General features: G+C 42.9%; 2 protein-coding genes across 14 annotated transcripts in view; one reads left to right on the forward strand and one right to left on the reverse strand.

Annotated features, from left to right (window-relative positions):
• Nucleotides 1–3,087: 3,087 nt before the first annotated feature.
• On the reverse strand, nucleotides 3,088–19,861 carry SAMD7 (sterile alpha motif domain containing 7; the record flags this gene model as incomplete). Its single annotated transcript, XM_081008378.1, has 8 exons — nucleotides 3,088–4,117; nucleotides 10,099–10,209; nucleotides 11,726–11,847; nucleotides 13,228–13,910; nucleotides 14,962–15,040; nucleotides 17,368–17,504; nucleotides 18,520–18,646; nucleotides 19,759–19,861. 8 exons carry the CDS (start codon nucleotides 19,859–19,861, stop codon nucleotides 3,845–3,847), a joined length of 1,635 nt encoding a protein of 544 aa, XP_080864504.1. The 3' UTR covers nucleotides 3,088–3,844.
• LRRC31 (leucine rich repeat containing 31) overlaps nucleotides 4,045–20,593 on the forward strand; it is a gene marked incomplete at its 3' end in the record, with an annotated part of 40,147 nt that continues 23,598 nt past the window's right edge. For 4 of the 13 annotated variants that reach the window (XM_081007998.1, XM_081007999.1, XM_081007986.1 and 1 more), the window contains exon 1: nucleotides 19,815–19,909. Of the gene's footprint in view, nucleotides 4,141–11,779; nucleotides 11,885–17,161; nucleotides 17,336–17,366; nucleotides 17,494–19,814; nucleotides 19,910–20,593 lie in introns of those variants that run through there. The other 9 variants (XM_081007994.1, XM_081007988.1, XM_081007996.1 and 6 more) reach the window with 6 other exon arrangements.

Here is a 20,593-nt window from a genome sequence, read left to right on the forward strand (position 1 = left end):
CAGAAGCTCACCCCCTTCTTCCCTTGAAAGGAGGGGATGCCATTTTGTGGTTTGTCTCAGGTGCAAAAAATGTGCTTGGCCGGCCCTGAAAAGCTGCTTTCAGCAAGATCTTGTAGAACTTCTGTGAGATCTCGTCGCTGCTGTGGCTTCTCAAGTCTCTCATGGTGTGGGACACTGTCCCCTGCTGCCAGAGCCAGGGAGATGTGGCTTCCAGGTTCCTGCAAGATCGCACTGACCTCTGGCAGGATCTCACCAAGAACCCACAAGCTGCAGCCATGTGACCCCAGTAGGTGGGGGGGGGCACCTTCACATTTCGCCTCGGGAGGCAAAATGGAATGGGCTGCCACTGACACCATAGTACCCAGCTCACATGAACTTCCCACTCTCTGTTCCCAGTCCCACTGAACGTCCAGAACACCTTCTTGCAGTGCTTATGGCAGCTTAACATCAGCCAGGGCTTGACTCATCTGAGATGGGGAAAATATGTCAGTGTATCTCTGGCTGAGCCACAGTTAAGGAATTACACCAGCAGAGCCTGGCTACCCCAGAACCTCCCAGCTCAGTCAGAGATCCACTAGATCCTAAACCCTATGTGTCGTAAATCATCTTGGATTTTTAAAGAAAGGGTGGTAAAGAAAAAGTTACAAATAAATTAATATTCATAGAGATGATAGGGTAGTTCTGTTATCCTAGCCATCAGGTTTTTGAACAAAAATCTTGATTTGTCTGTAGAGGTTCTCTACAGCAATAGAATATCTGTCCCATGTAAAAGCTTATTCCTAACCAATGCAGTTTATTGTAGGAATGTTCACATTCTAGAGATGTATTGTTGCTGGGCAGGAAGGAATACAATGCGATAAGAATTGCAGGTTTTTAACTGAAGCAACAGTTGTAACGGGAAGTGGTTACAAGAGCTTACTCAAGTAACTGATTAAAACCCAACAACCTTCTTGAAATATCTGTCTAGGTTAGACAGTGGAAATTTATGTTAAAAAGTACTTGCTCTTGGTAATTCCCCAGAGAATAGCAAAAAATATATTGATATTTATTGTTCTCGACTTTGGAGAAACCATAAAATATTCCACAACTATTAAAAATGCACAACTGTGGTGCCTGACAGGTAGCATGTATATAAATAAAGTGTAGGTTGCAGCTTCTGTCTCTTGGTCTTGCTTGACCACTGTATATAATGCTTGCCTTGCTGTTAAAGACGTTAAGGACGGGGCTGTGGTATCTCCTTTAGGGTTATAGCTTTGTGGTAGAGTACCTGCTTTGTATGCAGAAGGTCCCATGTTCAGCCCCCAGCATCTCCAGGTAGGGTTGGGAATGCCCCTAGTCTGAAACGCTGGAGAGCTGCTGCCAGTTAGTGTAAACAAGCCAAGCTAGATGGACCAATAGCCTATCTCAGAATAAGGCAGTTTCCAGTGTTCCTAAGTAAGCCACTTGATGCCCATTCCCTTACTGCAAACTTAATACTTATGACGAATGGAACATGGTTCTTAGCTTTCCTGTATTCTTACTTTTCATGTAGACCTGACGGGCAGAAAATAATTGCATGTCCTTGCACACAACTCCCAAGATTTCTAAATGCAATTCCTCATGAAATGAAAACATTTGAAAAGAAGAATGGAAGATGGGCCTGTTTACACAGGCATTCCTTTGATCTATTGACCTAAGTCACCTGTTTTAATTGATGTATTGTTTCAACTGGATTGTTTTCTTGCATATGTTAAATATGGATGTTTATATGTGAATGTATGTGTAATTGGCTTTATACTTGTAAACCACTTGAAAGCTATTTCCACATTAAGCAGCATACAAATGTAATAATAATAATCTTAAAACTCTTCTTCAGAGAGAAAGAAAAGGTTGTAAGTCAGAGGTGGGAATCCTGTGGCCCTTCAGATGTTGTTAGACTCTAACTCCCATTGGTTCCAGCCAGTATGGGCAGTGGTGATGAACGTTGTAGTCCAAAAACATTTTGAGAGCCACAAGGTTTCTTATCCCTGCTGTAAGTAGATCTGTATTCAACCTCCCTTTCCTCATGATTTCATCATTATTTGGAAATAATGAACCAAAAACCTTTCATGAAGCTTTTCCAGATAAAAAAATTTACTTCAAAAGCAAAGGCATAGGTACTGTTTTGCTCACTCTTCCATGAGGTCACTCTTCTACGAGCAGCACAATAATCAGGTAGCTTTTGTAGTGCCAATTTCCTTTGAAAGAGAGAGCCCATGTTCTGTTTAAAATCCTTGTAATAAAATCGTTTTGTTTATATCAGTTCAGAGGGGGAAATGATTATAGCAGGCCACAAAACAACATTCTTTGAGACCCTCAAGTCCAGCAAGTACAGAAAACATAAGCCACTAACTGTAAGTAGCTCAGCCAGAAGCAAAGAAATAGCATGCTCATGATAGACTGGTAGGGGACTAGCAGAGTCTGAATTCACAACTGAATAAGTGTGTCCTGTTCCTGAACAAAAGCCTTGTGGTGAGCAGCCTAATGAATAATCCTTATTTACAGAGACAAAGGCAAAAAAGGATGTACCACTTGAAATAACAGCATACAGTGTATCCACAAACTAAATAAAATATTAGAATTGTCAGTTACAGTAACTTAATAACATATTTACCTATTTTGAGTGAGCAAATGCTCTTACCAATTTGTGTTTAAAACCACAGTGATGTTGCTGGCAGATGCAGTGATGTAAATGCAAGGTGGTGGTAGACTGGATTGTTTAAATGAACAAAGTCTTCATATGTTGTAATGTCTTTTGACAACTCACTTCCAGCAGTTATTCTTAGGCAACTTAAATAATAATAATAATAACTGGAAGATTTTTCTTTTTAGGAAAACAAAATATGTCTGGACTGCAGTTTAGCTTGCTTTATCCTGATGGGTTTGTTCATTTTTCCAATGCCCTTATCCTTCTAAAGCTTGTGGAAAATGCTTGTAAAATACATCATCATTTTTTTGTTTTTATTTTTATCCTAATTATTTTGCATAGATTCATAGAACTTTTGAATGGCCAGTGACAGGAGGAGGCTGAACCAATTGTTGACACACAGCAACTCTGAACGTGAGTCAAATATTCAGCATAAAAATTGTGGGTTCACCAGACAGAAGGTGTCCTTGTTTGTATCCTTAGAAGGTCCCTTTTGTTTGTGAAAAAGGATGCAGTGTTGTGTAAGGTCCTGCTAACGGGAAGGAGGGAGGGATTTTTTGTCCATTTTTCTCTCTATATTCTTCCAAGCAATCTCCCAAAGGATTCCACATCCTTCTGGAGCAAAGCATCTATTCATTGCTTCAGATGCCTTGTGAAGACTTTTATTTGCCCAGGCTTTCCCTGACCCATAAGACTGGATCTATCGCTTCAAAATTCCAGTTTTTACTTGTTCCTGTTTTTATAATGTTTTGTTTTCCCTGTCAGCAGTCCAACAAAATAGCTAGAGGACCAAGAAGAGAACAAGTATAATATCTGCAGAGCCTCCTGTCCTTACAGTTGTAATCCACTTGATGGACTATCATCCTGGGAGAATCTATACCTCTTCTGATCTGCCCCCACTTGCCTTTAGCACACACACCCCAGGAATACTAAGGGCAGTAGTGGAGCAGGAGGCCAGCACTATACAAAGCTTCCCTTACAAAGTCCCTATTGGGGACTTAGGAAAACTCCCTTGATGTATTCAGGTTTACGAAATAAATTGCGCAGATTTCAGTTCTTTAAAAAAATAAATTTAATAAACTGTAGTGAACACAGGTTACTTCACATTTCCAAAGTTTAAACTTTTTTTTACAAACCCACTGGCTTCATTATACTGCCTGTTCTACTGTGTCACTTGCTTCAAGTTTTCTGGTAGTTGATCAACTGGAAATCAGTCTGAGCTCCAACTACATCAGATGTATTTCCCCTGCTTTCTGCAACAATTTGTTCAACTGTTTTTGAAGTTTCAGGGTCCTGGGAGCAAGGACTGGTCAGAGCATCGTGAGGACTGTTGCACTGAAGAGGCAATGGCATATCTGGAGGAGGTTCAGAAGTCTTGCCCGCAGCAGATGGAGTAGGCATGGACAAAGGAAGATTCATCATGTAGAATACATTGCCCAGCCGCCGGGACACCTTTAGAGAGATAAGCAATTACAGTAATTACTTTTTTAAAATAATGATTACATTTCATAGAATCATAGAATCATAGAGCTGGAAGAGACCACAAGGGCCATCGAGTCCAACCCCCTGCCAAGCAGGAAACACCATCAGAGCACTCCTGACATATGGTTGTCAAGCCTCTGCTTAAAGACCTCCAAAGAAGGAGACTCCACCACACTCCTGGGCAGCAAATTCCACTGTCGAACAGCTCTTACTGTCAGGAAGTTCTTCCTAATGTTTAGGTGGAATCTTCTTTCTTGTAGTTTGGATCCATTGCTCCGTGTCCGCTTCTCTGGAGCAGCAGAAAACAACCTTTCTCCCTCCTCTATGTGACATCCTTTTATATATTTGAACATGGCTATCATATCACCCCTTAACCTCCTCTTCTCCAGGCTAAACATGCCCAGCTCCCTTAGCCGTTCCTCATAAGGCATCGTTTCCAGGCCTTTGACCATTTTCGTTGCCCTCCTCTGGACACGTTCCAGTTTGTCAGTGTCCTTCTTGAACTGTGGTGCCCAGAACTGGACACAGTACTCCAGGTGAGGTCTGACCAGGGCAGAATACAGTGGCACTATTACTTCCCTTGATCTAGATGCTATACTCCTATTGATGCAGCCCAGAATTGCATTGGCTTTTTTAGCTGCCGCGTCACACTGTTGGCTCATGTCAAGTTTGTGGTCAACCAAGACTCCTAGATCCTTTTCACATGTACTGCTCTCAAGCCAGGTGTCACCCATCTTGTATTTGTGCCTCTCATTTTTTTTGCCCAAGTGCAATACTTTACATTTCTCCCTGTTAAAATTCATCTTGTTTGTTTTGGCCCAGTTCTCTAATCTGTCAAGGTCGTTTTGAAGTGTGATCCTGTCCTCTGGGGTGTTAGCCACCCCTCCCAGTTTGGTGTCATCTGCAAATTTGATCAGGATGCCCTTGAGTCCATCATCCAAGTCGTTGATAAAGATGTTGAATAAGACCGGGCCCAAGACAGAACCCTGTGGCACCCCACTAGTCACTCTTCTTCAGGATGAAGAGGAACCATTGATGAGCACCCTTTGGGTTCGGTCAGTCAGCCAGTTACAAATCCACTGAGTGGTAGCATAGTCAAGACCGCATTTTACCAGCTTCTTTACAAGAATATCATGGGGCACTGTGATGAGTATGAGTTACTCGTGCGTAAACTGGTGCCTCTCTAGGCTAATTTGCCTTGTTAAACCTTTCTGACTGCACAGCCCTTTCTAATCATGACTGCCTCAGTCACTGGCAGAATCCGTCAGTGGGCGTTTCTTGAATCTCTTCCAACATAAGAGTTGTTTGACACCCAGTCTCCTCCTCCTCTCACTGCGCGGGAGCCTTCTGCGCAGGGAGGGCATAGGTAGCGGAGGACCTGTCCCCTCCTCACTGAGTTCCAGTGAAGAGTCCGGGAGCCCTCTCTCCGATTTCCCCATCTGCCCACTTTTGTTCCTGGTGTTGCGCTTAAATGCTTCCCCCTCCACTGAGCTGCTTCTCCCCCTGCTGCTGGGTCCTTCTCCAGCATCATCTAGGAGCCTCCCCTTCGCCTCCCGCTCCGATGTCAGTTCCCTGACAGGCACCTTGACAAATGCCTTGCTGAAATCAAGGTAGGCTACATCCACTGCGTTCCCTTCATCTACCAGGCTTGTAATTCTGTCAAAAAACGAGATCAGGTTAGTCTGACATGACTTATTTTTCAGAAATCCATGCTGACTATTGGTGATCACAGCATTCCTTTCTAGGTGCTCACAGACTGTTTGCTTAATGATCTGCTCCAGAATCTTCCCTGGTATTGATGTCAGACTGACTGGGCGGTAATTATTTGGGTCCTCTCTTTTCCCCTTTTTGAAAATAGGGACAACATTTGCCCTCCTCCAGTCTGCCGGGACTTCGCCTGTTCTCCAGGAATTCTCAAAGATGACTGCCAGTGGTTCTGAGATCACATCTGCCAGTTCTTTTAATACTCTTGGATGCAGTTCATCTGGCCCTGGAGACTTGAATACATCTAAACTAGCCAAGTATTCTTGTACTATCTCCTTAGTTATTCTGGGCTGTGTTTCCTCTGCTGAATCATTTGCTCCAAATTCTTCAGATCGGGCATTGTTTTCTTTATCGGCGAAGACTGAGGCAAAGAAGGCATTGAGGAGTTCAGCCCTTTCTGTGTCCCCTGTTTGCATTTCACCATCTTCTCCTCTGAGTGACCCCACTGTTTCTTTGTTCTTCCTTTTGCTACGAACATACCCATAAAAGCCTTTTTTGTTGCTTTTAACCTCTCTAGCAAGCCTGAGTTCATTCTGTGCTTTAGCTTTTCTGACTTTGTGTCTACACGTGCTGGCTATTTGTTTGAATTCCTCTTTGGTGGTTTCCCCCCTTTTCCATTTTTTGTACACATCCTTTTTTAATCTTAACTCAGTTAAAAGTTCTTTAGATAGCCACCCTGGCTTCTTTAGGCACCTTCCATGTTTCCATCTCATTGGTATTGCCTGACGTTGTGCTTTTAGTATCTCCCTCTTAACAAACTCCCAGCCATCATGAACTCCCTTTCCTTTTAGTATTACTGTCCATGGGATCTCACCCAGCACTTCCCTAGGTTTTATGAAGTCGGCTTTCTTAAAGTCAAGAAATTGAGTCCTAGTATGCTTGGCTGCTCCTTTCCGCTGTATAGTAAACTTCAGAAGAGCATGATCACTCGCGCCTAATGATCCTTCCACTTCTACCCCACTAACCAGGTCATCCACATTGGTTAGGACCAGATCTAAAATGACTGTTCCTCTTGTTGCTTCTCCCACTTTCTGGACAATGAAGTTGTCTGCAAGGCCAGTGAGGAATCTGTTTGACCTTACGCTCTTGGCTGAGTTTGACATCCAACAAATGTCCGGGTAATTGAAGTCCCCCATTACTACTATCTCCCTTCTTTTTGCATGCTTGGCCATCTGTTCCAGGAAGGCATCATCTATGTCCTCCGTTTGGCTTGGGGATCTATAGTAAACTCCCACAATGAGGTCACTGTTATTCTTCTCTCCCTTAATTTTGACCCAAATGCTCTCACTTTGGCTTTGAGGTTCTAAATCTTGGATCTCTTCACAGGTATACACATCCCTGACATATAACGCCACTCCTCCTCCTTTCTTGTCTGGTCTGTTTCTCTGAAATAGATTGTATCCCTCCATTATTACATTCCAATCGTGGGACTTATCCCACCAGGTTTCAGTGATGCCTATTATGTCATATTTAGTTTGCTGTACCAAGAGCTCAAGCTCATCTTGTTTATTTCCCATGCTTTGCGCATTAGTGTACAGACATTGAAGTCCATTAATCATTCCCCCGTGTCTCTTATTTAAGGATTTTTTCCTCCTACCACTAGGTCTGCGTGCTGTTTGCTCCATTTGGTCTATGACATTTGGATGATCATCTTCATCAATTGATAGACTCCTACCTTCAGGAGCACTGTCTCCCTCCCCCACATTAGTCAGTTTAAAGCCCTCCTGATGAGGTTTCTGAGATTTTTGGCAAAAACATTTCTCCCAACCGTTGTGAGGTGCAGCCCATTGCTTGCCAGAAGTCCATCTTCAAGAAACTGCAGTCCGTGATCTAAGAATCCAAACCGTTCCTGTTTACACCATTTGCGAAGCCAGCTGTTCACTTCCACTATTTTTCCCTCTCTCCCTGGGCCACGTCGTTCAACTGGGAGGACAGATGAGATGACAATTTGTGCATTTAATTGCTTCAATTTCCTGCCCAGAGCCTCGTAGTCTCTTTTGATCTTCTGGAGGCTATTGCTTGCAGGGTCCTTGGTTCCCACATGAACCAAGAGGAAGGGGTATTTGTCAGTGGGTTTTATGATTCCTTGCAGTCGTTCAGTTACATCTTGGATCTTCGCCCCGGGGAGACAGCACACTTCCCGAGACATCTTGTCAGGCCCACAAATCACTGCTTCTGTTCCCCTCAGTAGGGAATCCCCTATCACCACTACACGCCTCCTCTTAGGTTTGTTCGGGGTCCTTCCATGAGCTGTCCGTTCCAAGGTCGCCTGCACATTCCCTGAGGACTGACTTTGCTGCTCGTCTTCATATACCTGATCGACTGTAATGAGGGAGAGATCCTCAAATGGAGTCTGCTCTTCGTCTTCCATGCTAGGGGAGAGGACCTCAAAGCGATTTGATGCCCAGCTTAACTTTACACATACATTCTATAGCAAATTGTCCACAGGACAGATAAGGACATGACATTTGGGCCTTCTAGGTCCCGGTGATCCAGCCATTTCATGGCAGCAAATTGGACTAGTAAATTAATCAGGGATGTCTTCCATTGACTCTCCCTCTCCTCCAAATCTAGGCATGGCTGAAGTGCTTTGGCACAATTTATATTGAAAAAGGAAAAGTGGTACTTAATAGCAGCGGCGGAGCAAGCTGATCTGACGCCTGGGGCAGGACACTCCGTGGGGCCTCCGAAGAGTCTGCCTGCCTCCTCCCACTCAGCTGCCCTACAGCTGAAGGAGAGGTGGCGGGCAAACCGTTTGGGGCAGTGTGGAGCCTGTGGGCACCCAAGCCACCGCTTCAGTCCCAGGAGAAATGCGTGGCTTGGGCGTGCTGCAGGCCCTGCAGTGAGTGCCACCCGCCATTTTGTCACCCCCCTCAGTGGTGACACCCAGGGCAGACCATCCCCACCGCACCCCCTTCCTCCGCCCCTGCTTAATAGTTCAGTGTTTTCCTTCTCTGCAAGTACTGCCATTTATCATGCTCTGAGCCATCAATAGTGCAAGTCATGGATTTGATCAGATAAGGTTAAAGAGAGGAAGGGAGAGAGAAGCTGAGGAGACAATAAGAGCTGCACAATGATTAAAATGAAAAACAACAGTATTTCAAGACCAATAAGGTTAATTCAAACTGACAGAAGATAGGTATGTAGGATGGACTTGCACTAAATCTTAGTTGTTTGTATAGATAAAAGGGAAGTGGATTTTTATAACCTTTTTTCTTTAAAAGAACAGCCAGAGAAATAAATGCTAAAGTAAACAATATTTTACTAGTCTGGGGAAGGAAGGAAAGGGGGTAGCTGCTTCTTTTAAAAACATTTACACGTCTCTTTTTTGGTTTTGGAAGTCAGTTTAATCATACGCGGGCTACCAAATGTGTGTGCTGCATAAAAGTTAGAGTGCAGTCTTAACACACATGCACACAGCCAGTGTTGATGACATTGGCATATACTGTGCAACATGCACATTGTGTTGTATAGATGGGAGGCATATTGGATTTTCACTCTAAATCCTGTACATCCTGTACCTTTCCCAGTTGTAATAATCTGTTAAACATAGGTTTTATTGTTAACCATGTTGTAAATGGGATTTTTGGTCAATTTTACTGGACTGGACTAATTTTAACTATTCCAACATTGGCTTTGCAATGCACACTCAGTGATGTTTCAGTCTCTAGGTTAAATGTTTCTAGCTATGCTTGCTATTAAAATTCAGGCAGTTTCAGTCTTATTTTGTGAGTCTTGGAATGCTACTGGATTCTGAACTTCATGTTGTGCTAGTGACTCTCTGGGTCTCTTGTTCCACTTTTGCACTTCCAGTTGGGTGTGGAAACAATGAACCAAGAGCAGAGAAGCTGTTCTTTAATCATATCCTGAAAACCTATTGTGGGGATGCATGCATCTCAGTGTCTCAGCCAGATGTGGATATCACTAAGATACCCTATGTACTCTCAGTAATATCCTAGCCTTTTTAAGCAGACCTACCTAGTCTTATGTCCAGTTACATTTTTAAACAGCAGAGTATGTTGTGAATTTAAAATGTTACAGAAATAATTTCCTACCTATCATTTGCGGTCAGGCAGAGAGCTCAACACAAGCCACAACAAGAGAGTGAAAATGCTAGACATACACACATTTTCTAGGACACATCTTTCATTCAATATTTTGATTTTCACTATGTCTACTGGCTGTACCTGAGACCGAATCTTTAATGCAGGTCCAAGTTTTAATCCCATTGTTTCCAAAAGATGTTCTTCTGTGAGTAGTGGTAAGGTTTCTCCATCAATGGCATGATCTTTAAATATCTTTAACAAAAAAGGAAAATGTGGTTGGTGAAAACACTTTTCAATTTTTCCACATTGTGGCATTTACCAAATCAAAAGTAGCAAACACATGCTCTAATAGAGGAAAATATATTTGTTTAATGAAAATCACAGTCACCAGGATAAATCAACAGCACCCTTTTAATTATTTCATCAGTGTGCCAAATCCAGAGTTTTGGTATTGCAGAAAAGTATTCCAAATGCTGTCCCTATACCTGTGCAACTCTACACTCAGAGATTCACCTGAGTAGAAATAGTGCCAGAACATTTCATTTTGACTGGATTTTGATAGGTAAAGTTCCACTTTTAGATGTGGGAGATCTTAGACCGACAGCCAAAAAGTAACTTAATTTTACTGATTAGTTTATGTTTTGGATTTAAATTGTAACCTGTCCAAATCTCAACAATTAGTTTTCCTGGAGTATCACTTTGAGAAGTGAGCGAATGGAGGTGGCTAGGCTATGCCACAACTCACAACATCTATTAGAATTGTAGAGTGGGAAGGGGCCACAAGGGTCCAACCCCCTGCAATGCAAGCATCTTATTAGTAGTCAACCAGTACTGTGCATTTTCTTGCCACAGGCATTTCATTCTCTGTGCCTCTTGGTTGGTGTCCATTAGAGGTATCACTCAGAGAGGAATTTAGCCAATGGTTCCCTAGTTACCCCAGAGAGAGCCAATGTAATGCCTTCCAGATATTGTTGTACTGCAACTCCCATGGTCTCTGACCATTGACTATGCTGATGAGAGCCAGAGTCCAACAACATCTGGAGGGTACCAGATTGGCTACCCCAGCCTTTCAATGCTCTTCTTGCATCGAGTTCCCATTAGTCTCCCATTCAAGGTTTTGACCAGGTCTGGACCTGCTTAGCTTTACTAAGGATGCAGCATCAGGTACTCTTTGATCATTTTCTGTGCCAATGTAAATAATGCTTTAGCTTTTCTTCACACTATTGGAACATTTATTCCATGGCAAGTATTTCTAAGTAGTTTTTTTATAATTTAATTTTTAATCAAAATATACAAAAATGTAGGGGCACAACTCCACAAAACCTGAATTAAATTAAGTCCCATAAATTTCAGAGGGCAACTTAAGCCTGTTTCACACTCTCCCACTGAAACCAATGAGACTTAAACATCTTTGTTTTTGGCTGAACCTTAGCCAACAATTTCATATTTTGAAACCATTGATAGATCCCTTTGTAGAATATTAAACAAATATTTAATCTTTATGACTACCTGAATTGAACCTATATTATTACTTTAAGGGGAATGGTTTGGGAAGGAACAGGCCAAAAGGAAATATCTTTTTTGTAACTCCCATTGAGTCTTATGAGAACTGAATGCAACTGGATTTTCCTATGCTTTTCTTCCTTTTCCTTACAGTTCTTACACCAGAGTTCTTTTTGTTGTTAGTGAAGTTTGTTGGTTAAATAAAAGAAGTCAAGCCTCCAAGAACCATCATTCTCATTAAGAAAACCTCAACTGTTGCAATAACCTGTGCATAGTCTGAACATCCTGGAAGGCTGATGATAAAACTGTATACGTCTTCAACAGTCCATTTGCGGATATCTTCAATGGCAGAAATGTCTTCTCCATTCAGAATCAGGCTGGAAGTGGCTATGGGAATGGAAGCAAAAAATAGTTTTTGCATTCAGTGAGTGGCAAGCAAATCAAATCTTAACGTGCAGGTTTTGAATTTATGTTGTATGCTAGGGGTTAAATTAGATATTACACTAAAGCTGTGTGTAAAGTAACCACAACAGCCATTTCTCCTCTTCAGAGAAATCTTGGAACAAGATGATTTGCAGCAGAGCATGACAACGGGGAGGGGGACTTAGTTCTTCTCCTGACTTCTGTTTTTGACCCCCTCAGGGTTCCAGGGTTCTGCTTTCCCTTTTCTGGTCATGCTTTGAATAAAATGGGTCACTGCACACAGTTTTGATGCAGCTTTTAGTTTAGCCATGACAATACTCTGTATCACCATTGTTCCTTATTACCTATGATTCCGTGCATATGGATTTCACAGCCTATATGTAACACAGACTTTAGATTTCCTGAAAAAAATAGATTACTTTTTTTAAAATAAAGCTTCCTGTAGTTATTGTAAAAAGCTTAGTTCTTGAAGTGGCAGAATTGCACTGCATGTTGCTACCTGTCTTCCTCCTACGTCTCCAGCCATTCCCTTCTACATCCCACACTCCAGAGATTATGAACCTCTGGCCTGGAAGCCAAATGCTGCCCTCCAGGCCTCTCTGTCTGACCCTTGGGCCACCTGTTTCCCCAGCTGCCGCCGCCACTTGCTTCTCCCCAGGTCATTCTCCTTGAGAGTTTATGCCTGGCTGGAACATGTTCTTAAATTAGGATAATACCCACTGCTTGCCTGGATGGGGGACAGAGAGGGATGTGTGAGTGTGTGGAAAAACTCACCTACTGTAAAAGGTAAAATTTACATTTATTGCTCTGCCTACCTTTTGTCTCTGCTCTCATCCACCACTAGCACCCCCCCCCATCAAAGTTGTTCAGAAGGGATTGCAGCCTATGGGTGGAAAAATGTTCCCCATCCTTCATTACCCATACTTCTACTGTCACCACTGTCCAAAAAAATCATTTCCTAAGGCTTTCACATTGGGCATAGCCGGGAGGTGGGGGTGGGGTGAGCAGCTGCTATTTTATCAAATAGATAAAAATACTTAACTAAAAGTAGAAATGTAGAAAGATTTTGACAGGTATTTATGAGCACTTGAGGTCAAAAGAAAATTTAAAACAGCTGTTGTTGAGACATTTCATTCCGAATCTGCAAGACAGAGGAGGATGATAGGTGGGTGATCCTGCCCCCCACAACTTAAATCCTGGCTATGTCCACGGCTTTCAGGTGAGGTTTTGAAAAAGCAGGCCCATGTACAGCTCAGTGCTAAACACAGAAAACGGGTGCATTTTTGCCATTTCACTTTTTAAAGAAGGACTCCAAAGTGTGATATGCAGGTAGATTTAACTTACCTGACGGTAGCAGTGGGTTGCTGGGTACAGAGAAGCCATATGGCAGAGCAGAGAATGTGAACGCTGACGGATAAGTGTACTTCTCATCAAAGGCTGTGCAAGAACTGTTGGGATCTTTCTCATTTCCGTTGCTGCACCCATTTGCTTCGCTGGGCATTTCATGGCTGCCAGAGTGTTTTCTCAAGCCATGCTCGTATTCCTTGTCATTTTTGGTGGCTGCAGCAGAAGGCTCTGCTTGGACCTTGTTCTGTTCATGCTTGCTCAGCATCTCCGCTTCTGTTTCTTTTTTGTCGTCTTTCTCTTCTTCAGCGGTTGCGGAGGAAGGGTCTATGCTCTTGTCCTCTGCTTGGCTCTTGATGCCATTGGTGTTACACTCGGTGGCTTTGTGATTCCCAGCTCTTCTGCCAGGCCGACGGCCTCGCTCTCTTTGCAGAGTGCTGACGGGTGGGTACGGGCTGGTGGCCATCACCATGGTGTTGCCGTGAAGTTCGTCAAGAGTAGTACGATGAATGTACAAGTCGTTAGGAAGATGGCCTTCGGGTACCCTGTGCCTCCCTCGGAAAGCAACTGGGCTAGCCGGCATGCCATGATAAAGAAAGGGGCCTTCCAGCCCCAACAATCCCTTGCGGTGAGCTTTCTCTATTTCTTTTTGTTGGAAAATGGCATTCATTTCCATCTCCATCCTATGCAATGAACATGGTATAAGTAATGAGGAATGCATAAAAGGAGATGAACTATTTAGCCTTCTCTGCCTGAGGCCTTGAGGGAGCCACTTTATATAATGCAGCTGTTCATGTGAGCTCAGCATATGGTTAGGCAATCACATGATCACTTCACCAAAGCAGGAAAACAAAGAGTAGCTCTCACGCTTGAACATTGACCCAACTTATATGCCTCATTCCCAACTGAGCATAGTTCATTTCCCCACGGAGGAAGCTCAGTGTGCATAGGGCCCCCTTCAGATTAATGCAGACCATGTCGGCCAGGGAGCATGGCTGATATATGCTTCAGCGTCTAGGGGGCAGGCTCACCCAGTTATGCCTGAGAGCACCTTCATGGATTCATACTGAATGCCTGAAGAGGAGTCATGTTGAAACTCTTAACCAGTTCCAGCCCACAAACCCAATAATACTGCTTAGCTGACTTCATACTGAGGATAGACTGCCACTACTTTTGTAGGAGGGATACAAGTCCATACTGGAACTTCAGGGTTGTGCAGTTAAAGTGTGCTGTCACTGTAAGAACAACAAATTCACTTAACAAAAAAAGGCCAGGAAAGTGTTGGGGAAATGCTCAGAAATGTGTGGGATGAACAAATGAGTAACAAGAAGGCATGTAAGCACCCAACAAGCAAATCAAGATGAATAACTGCCCCGTGAACAAATCAGAAGAAATATTCAGTAAAGACAAGACATAGTCTAAACACCATGTAAACTTTGTGCAAGCAAACCAGTATAAATACTGAACAAACAGGTTACAAAGAGAACATAAGAAAGCCTGCTGGATCAGGCCAATGGCCCATTTAGTCCAGCATCTTGTTCTCACAGCGGCCAACCAGATAACCGTGGGAAACCTGCCAGGAGGCCCCAAGTGTGAAGCATGAGTAAGTGTCAAAATGTTATAGGTGCCCACTATCTTAATTCACTCTAGTAGGACAGTGAAGAAAACTAGCAGAAAAACTAAGAGGCCTGCCTTTCCCCGTTATTATTCCAAGTTCTATTGAAATTACTCTACCTGGCAATATTTTGTTTCTGAACCAATTCCTGCCGTCTGGTTACAGCTTCCATGGATTCTGGTTGGAGGAAACTATAGCCTAAAAAAAAAAAAAAAAAGGGTAGGGGGTTAAATAGTATTAGTTGAATAGTTATGTCATGTAAAGGCAGATTAATGCACGCAAAACAAACGAAGGGGCAGCTATTGGAGAGAAGAATAGCTACAACATGTAATCATGCAGTGATGTGCATTTTTAAAAAAAACCCTCAAGGGTTTCTGCAAAAGAAATAGGGCAAGTGAATTTCAGTTGCAGACTCGTTCACTATCTAGCAAACTTCCTGGCACTTTGCTGCCAAGGGCTGTGTCACACCACAGTTTCCCTAGCATTGCTGTTTAAGCCTGCACCTCATCTCATGCAGTGCCCTAGATGAGGGCTTCGCAATGGGGAAATCTTAAAACTTAAAAAAGTTAAAATTTTAAAAAGCTCTGCTGTCTTCCTCTCAAAGGCCTGACCCAGTCATTGGTGAGGAGCATTTTCCTTGGCCACTAAATACCAGTTGCTGGGATTCACCGGTGGGCAGAATGCTGTTGTGCTCATGTCTGGCTTGCAGGCTTCCCACAGGCATCTGGTTGGCCACTGTGAGAACGGGATGCTGGACTAGGTGTGCCACTAGCCTCACCCAGCAGGGCTCTTCTGATGTTCTTATGTTCCTCACTTCCTGGAGAACCAGATCGACATTATTAACAGGCACCACAATCTGAAGTATATTTTACTTGTAAAGAAGTCCCACTGATTTCCAATAGAACTTGCTTCCAAGTTAAGTGCTTGTTTGGATTGTACCATTTAAACACAAAAGTTAAGTGGTTTTTCCTACCCTTACCCCCACTTAATATTGTGAATTTTGTGGTGCATAAAATAATTTAGTGGAGCACACTGGCCACCAGATTCCACAGTTGAGGTCTGCATGCTTTGCCAGTTTTCAATCCAAATCTTGCAACAGATAACTACAGTGGTGCCTCGCAAGACGAAATTAATCCGTTCCGCGAGAGTCTTCGTCTAGCGGTTTTTCGTCTTGCGAAGCAACCCTATTAGCGGCTTAACGGATTAGCGCTATTAGCGGTTTAGCGGCTATTAAAGGCTTAAAGGCTTAGCGGATTAGCTGCTAAAAGGCTATTAAAGGCTATTAAAGGCTTAGCGGATTAGATAAAGGGGGGGGAAAGCGGAAAAAAAATCTCAAGACTCGCAAGACATTTTCGTCTTGCGAAGCAAGCCCATAGGGAAATTCGTCCTGCGAAGCAACTCAAAAACGGAAAACCCTTTCGTCTAGCGGGTTTTCCGTCTTGCGAGGCATTCGTCTTGCGGGGCACCACTGTATTTGGAAAATGTTACATGGCATAAAAATGTTTGCTAAGAGGAAGAGTGAATGTATATTTTGTATTGCATCGAGGAAAAGTGAAAGATGCATATGTGTTCTGCAATCTGTCTGACAGTTGAAGAATTCCAAGCATGTGAATGGACTGTCTCAATGACACAGATTCTGATTGCTTGTTAACATGACACATCCTTTCCCCACAGCCTGTAATAAAGATTATGGTGTATTCAATATCCCTACCCATAGATGGCAGTCTAGCCTTTTCACATGGTCCAACCCATCATGGTTCCTACCTTTCAGGGTGTGTTTCTGGTTGTTGGACAGTGTGTTCTTAATATTTCATTGTATCTGCTAATGTTATTTACAAATGGGATCTGCAGCAAAATGTTGCACTATGGTGTGGTCCTGTTCAGTGTTCCAGCCAGCCTCCTCTATTCCATTCCATTCCCCCTCCCACCTAGGTTTCTGAACCACCCCCCCCCCGCAACTGTCAGTCAGTAGTGCATATCCACTGAGCATGCTCAGTCATTGGGCATACTACCTGCAGATGGGTGGACAAGCAACAACTGATTGGAGGGCTAGTGGTTTTTTTCTCTAAAAAAATTGTACTTCTGCAAATTATGGTGCTTTGCTGGGCCCACTGGCACCTCCCACTTGTGCATGGGAAGTACCATGTGGGGTACACAAGCTGATTAACTAATTGATGAGATGTCCATAGCTTTGCAGCTATGTATTAAACAGTAGCTCTGAATCACAGAATCATAGAGTTGAAGCAAGATGTAAGCTGCCTTCATTTTCATTTTTACATGTAGCAATAGCTGGTTTTCCTTACAAGTTTGTTTTTTCAGTCTTGATCCCCCAATGTAGAGGAAGATATGGGCAGGAAGGAACTGTTTCAGGGCTTGTGTCATCTTGCCATAGTCCTTGGATTCGCAGCCAGCATGGCCAGTGACCAGAGGTAATTCAGCATCTGGAAGGCCACAAGTTCCCCAGCCAAGCACTATGACAACCGTTATTGATGGGTGAGAATGCTCCAGCCATCATTGTCTCTTACCTGCCCCTTGGTAAACACGGTTGGATAAAAGGTTTGGCATGGTGGCATGCTGTGGAACCGAAGGGCCAAGGTGGGAAGCTACGTGAATCTGCCTGGGATCAGCTGGTGCCAACATCTCAGTTGAAGGTAACAAATCTCTAGGATGGTAGAGAAGTATCTGGTTAAGGCAGGGACATCTTTGCAGCAGTTACTATAGAGGAAAGCTGTTCAGTTGATAAATTTATCTAACATTAATAAAAGTTGAATAAAAACAGGATGGCAAAATATTTTGCTGCCATATAAATGGCACACTAATTGGCAAAATAGACCAGGCAGCCTATGGTTACTCATTCGGTATCCAGAGCCCTGGAATACAGCTATAATAAACACTTGGCAGAGCCACTGCCCCTACTGATGAGCAGATTGCCTGCCGATGGACAGAGCATGATAAGAGTAGAAAGAGACAGTGCCACAGCTTGCAAAGTGGGGGGAGTCGGGGGGGAAAGCTTAAAGCATTTTTAGAACTGCCAATCAAATATATGCTATTTTATGCTTAGACATTATGCAACTAATACAATAACTTGTGGGTATCAAACAAGACTGTTCTTTTACCATCCAGTGCTTATACTCTGTAGAAAACCAATGCATATTTAAAGGCTAATTTATGTTAAGTATGCCAGACTCACATTTCTTACCCACCACTAATAAAGGGCAAGTTCAGTAACAATTACACAAAAACCACCACTAGCATTGAGTTGTTAGAATACCCCTGCTCCCTTCACAGAGCTTCCAAACCCAGCATTTCCTGAGAAGAGGGATTCACGGTTAAACAATTTTGAGAATTGTAGCTTTATAAGAGAAATTGTGGGGAGGAGGTTTCCTGACAACTCTTAGTAACAAACTACAGTTCCCATGATTCCTTGGATAAGCCAATGCTTTTTAAAGTAGTATGATACCACCGTAAATATATGGTGCAGATGGGACCTTAGTTTAGTCTTCAGGTTAGCTTTTTCCATCCAGGTGTTCTCCAGATGTTTTGGATGACAGTTCTCATAATCCATAACTAGTATAATCATTCTTTAAGCATTATGATAGTTGCAGGCAGAGGATGTGTTTTTTCCTTCATAATTAATAGTTTAGGCAAAGCCTCTTTAACAGTTGAAAGAGAAATACCTTTCCATGAACCGAGGCTCAAACTGTGCAGGAATGGCTTGGATTCTCTGCTGACCTGCTCCCATTAGTTGTGGATTTACTGCCATCATCTGGTTTCTCATTATAATCTCTTGTCGCTGTCGCAATTCTAACACAAATCAGACCATGTATCTTTGAGTAAATATACATCATAGATGCCAGGAGTCCAAACAGAAAATTATCTGAAATAGTATCTTCACCCCCTTATTTCAAGGTTCTAAGAATTCCATTGCTAAATTCAGTTGATAAATTTATCTAACATTAATAAAAGTTGAAGAAAAACAGGAGAACAAAATATTTTGCTGCCATATAAATGGTATTTTATGGGATTAATTGCAATCAGTAAAAGAATTTGCAATTTTCCCCACTTTTCCACTTAGATATTGTTCTTGTGCAACAGATATCAGTGTGATACCACACATAAATTACACATATAATTTAAAAACAAAGTGAATTTATAATGAAATGTGGAGAAACTTTTAATTAGGTGGAGTAGTATGGTAGCCATTGCTCTCAATATCAACCTGCCAAAGTTCTCTTATTATATCACTATCTATTCTATTCTATTCTATTCTATCTAATCTCTCCCTCCCCCCCCCTCCCTCTCTCCCCCTTCTATTTTTTATCCACTCTTCACCATTAGGTCCCAGGACAATAGTTTGAACTTAAATATTGAAAACTGAAACAAGTCACAGAATTAGAGTGGGTCCTGAAAACATGTATCTCATGTGTTAAAAGCCAGGGTAAAGATGTTTGTCTTCAACATATGATAGCATACCCCTCAACCGTTCTGATTTGAGTGGGACATCCCAGAATTACAGAAGCCATCATCACTTCTGATTGGATCCTGGAATGTTCCGTTTTTTGGTCTCATGCTCTCATACAAATCACCTGCCTCATGCCAGAGTGCTGGACCAAATGGTGCTAATTTTTTGGTTATCTAATGTGAATCAGCTGGCTCCCACAAGCGTCCCAGTGTTGACCAGTAGGATGTTGGAGGGTATGCAACAGAAACTACATAATGAGGGCACATCTTTGGGGAGGGAATTTCACAACCTAGGAGCTGCCCCTTCCCAGGCCACTGCCTCCCCTCACTTCTAGGGGTGGTAGAACTTCCAAAAGAGGCCCTTCTGCTGATCTTAACACACAAGAGGATTGCTAGAGAAATGGGTGGTCTTTGATATATTTTGGGCCGAAATGTTGGTCGGTATTCCATCTTACCGCCTGCTGCCATACCACTTGCTAACCGGTATAAATGCTTGTCTTCCAAGGTTCCCTGTTCCCCAAGGACTGACATTTTTCTCATGTGATCTCGAGGAGTCATGTTATGGAGGGATGCAGATGGCTTTTCCACTAGTTATTGGTGAAACTGGTACGAGCTGAGAGAAAAATAAAGAGCATGATTTATAATAGAACAGATATGTTGTAAATATCAATGATACATGAGAGGAATATAAAACTGTACAGGTCCTGCTTATCTGAAGGACTACCTCCCAGGCCCTGCCAGAATGAAATCAGCTAAGAATACTGGAGGTACCATCTATATATGAAAAGTTATTTTCAGACCCAGTGTGCTTGTCATGGTAAGAGGAAGTATAACAGCTTGAACAAACAAGCAGGCTGGCATTGCACACTGGTCAAATTGCATGCATTAGACTGCTCCTTTTTCCAAAGCTGTGAAGAAACAAATGAGAGGCTGGCTTAGTGTTACATATGAACCAGCGCTTATGGTTTGTTCCTCTCCAAGCTTTGTACTTGCCATAGGCCTCAGGTTGGCAACTGTGGGAAACAGGATGCCGGACTATATGGTGCCAATCCACTGGGCCATCTAGCCCAACAGGCAGCAACTACCTAAGGTCTCAGGCAAGGGTCTCTTGTAGACCTCCAGTTTTTGGAGGTTCTTTCCAGTACAGATGGTAGGTACTGAAAATGGAACCTTACGCATGCAGACGAGGGAATCTTCCCTGAGCTATGGCCCCTCCAGATAAGGACTGTGAAATAGCTAAGAACCTTGAAGCTGGGTTTGTGTAAAAGAATATGCACCAGCTGTCCAAGA

This window comes from Podarcis pityusensis (genome assembly GCF_964106645.2).
Source record: "Podarcis pityusensis genome assembly, chromosome: 5".
In the NCBI taxonomy this organism is placed as follows: Eukaryota; Metazoa; Chordata; class Lepidosauria; order Squamata; family Lacertidae; genus Podarcis; species Podarcis pityusensis.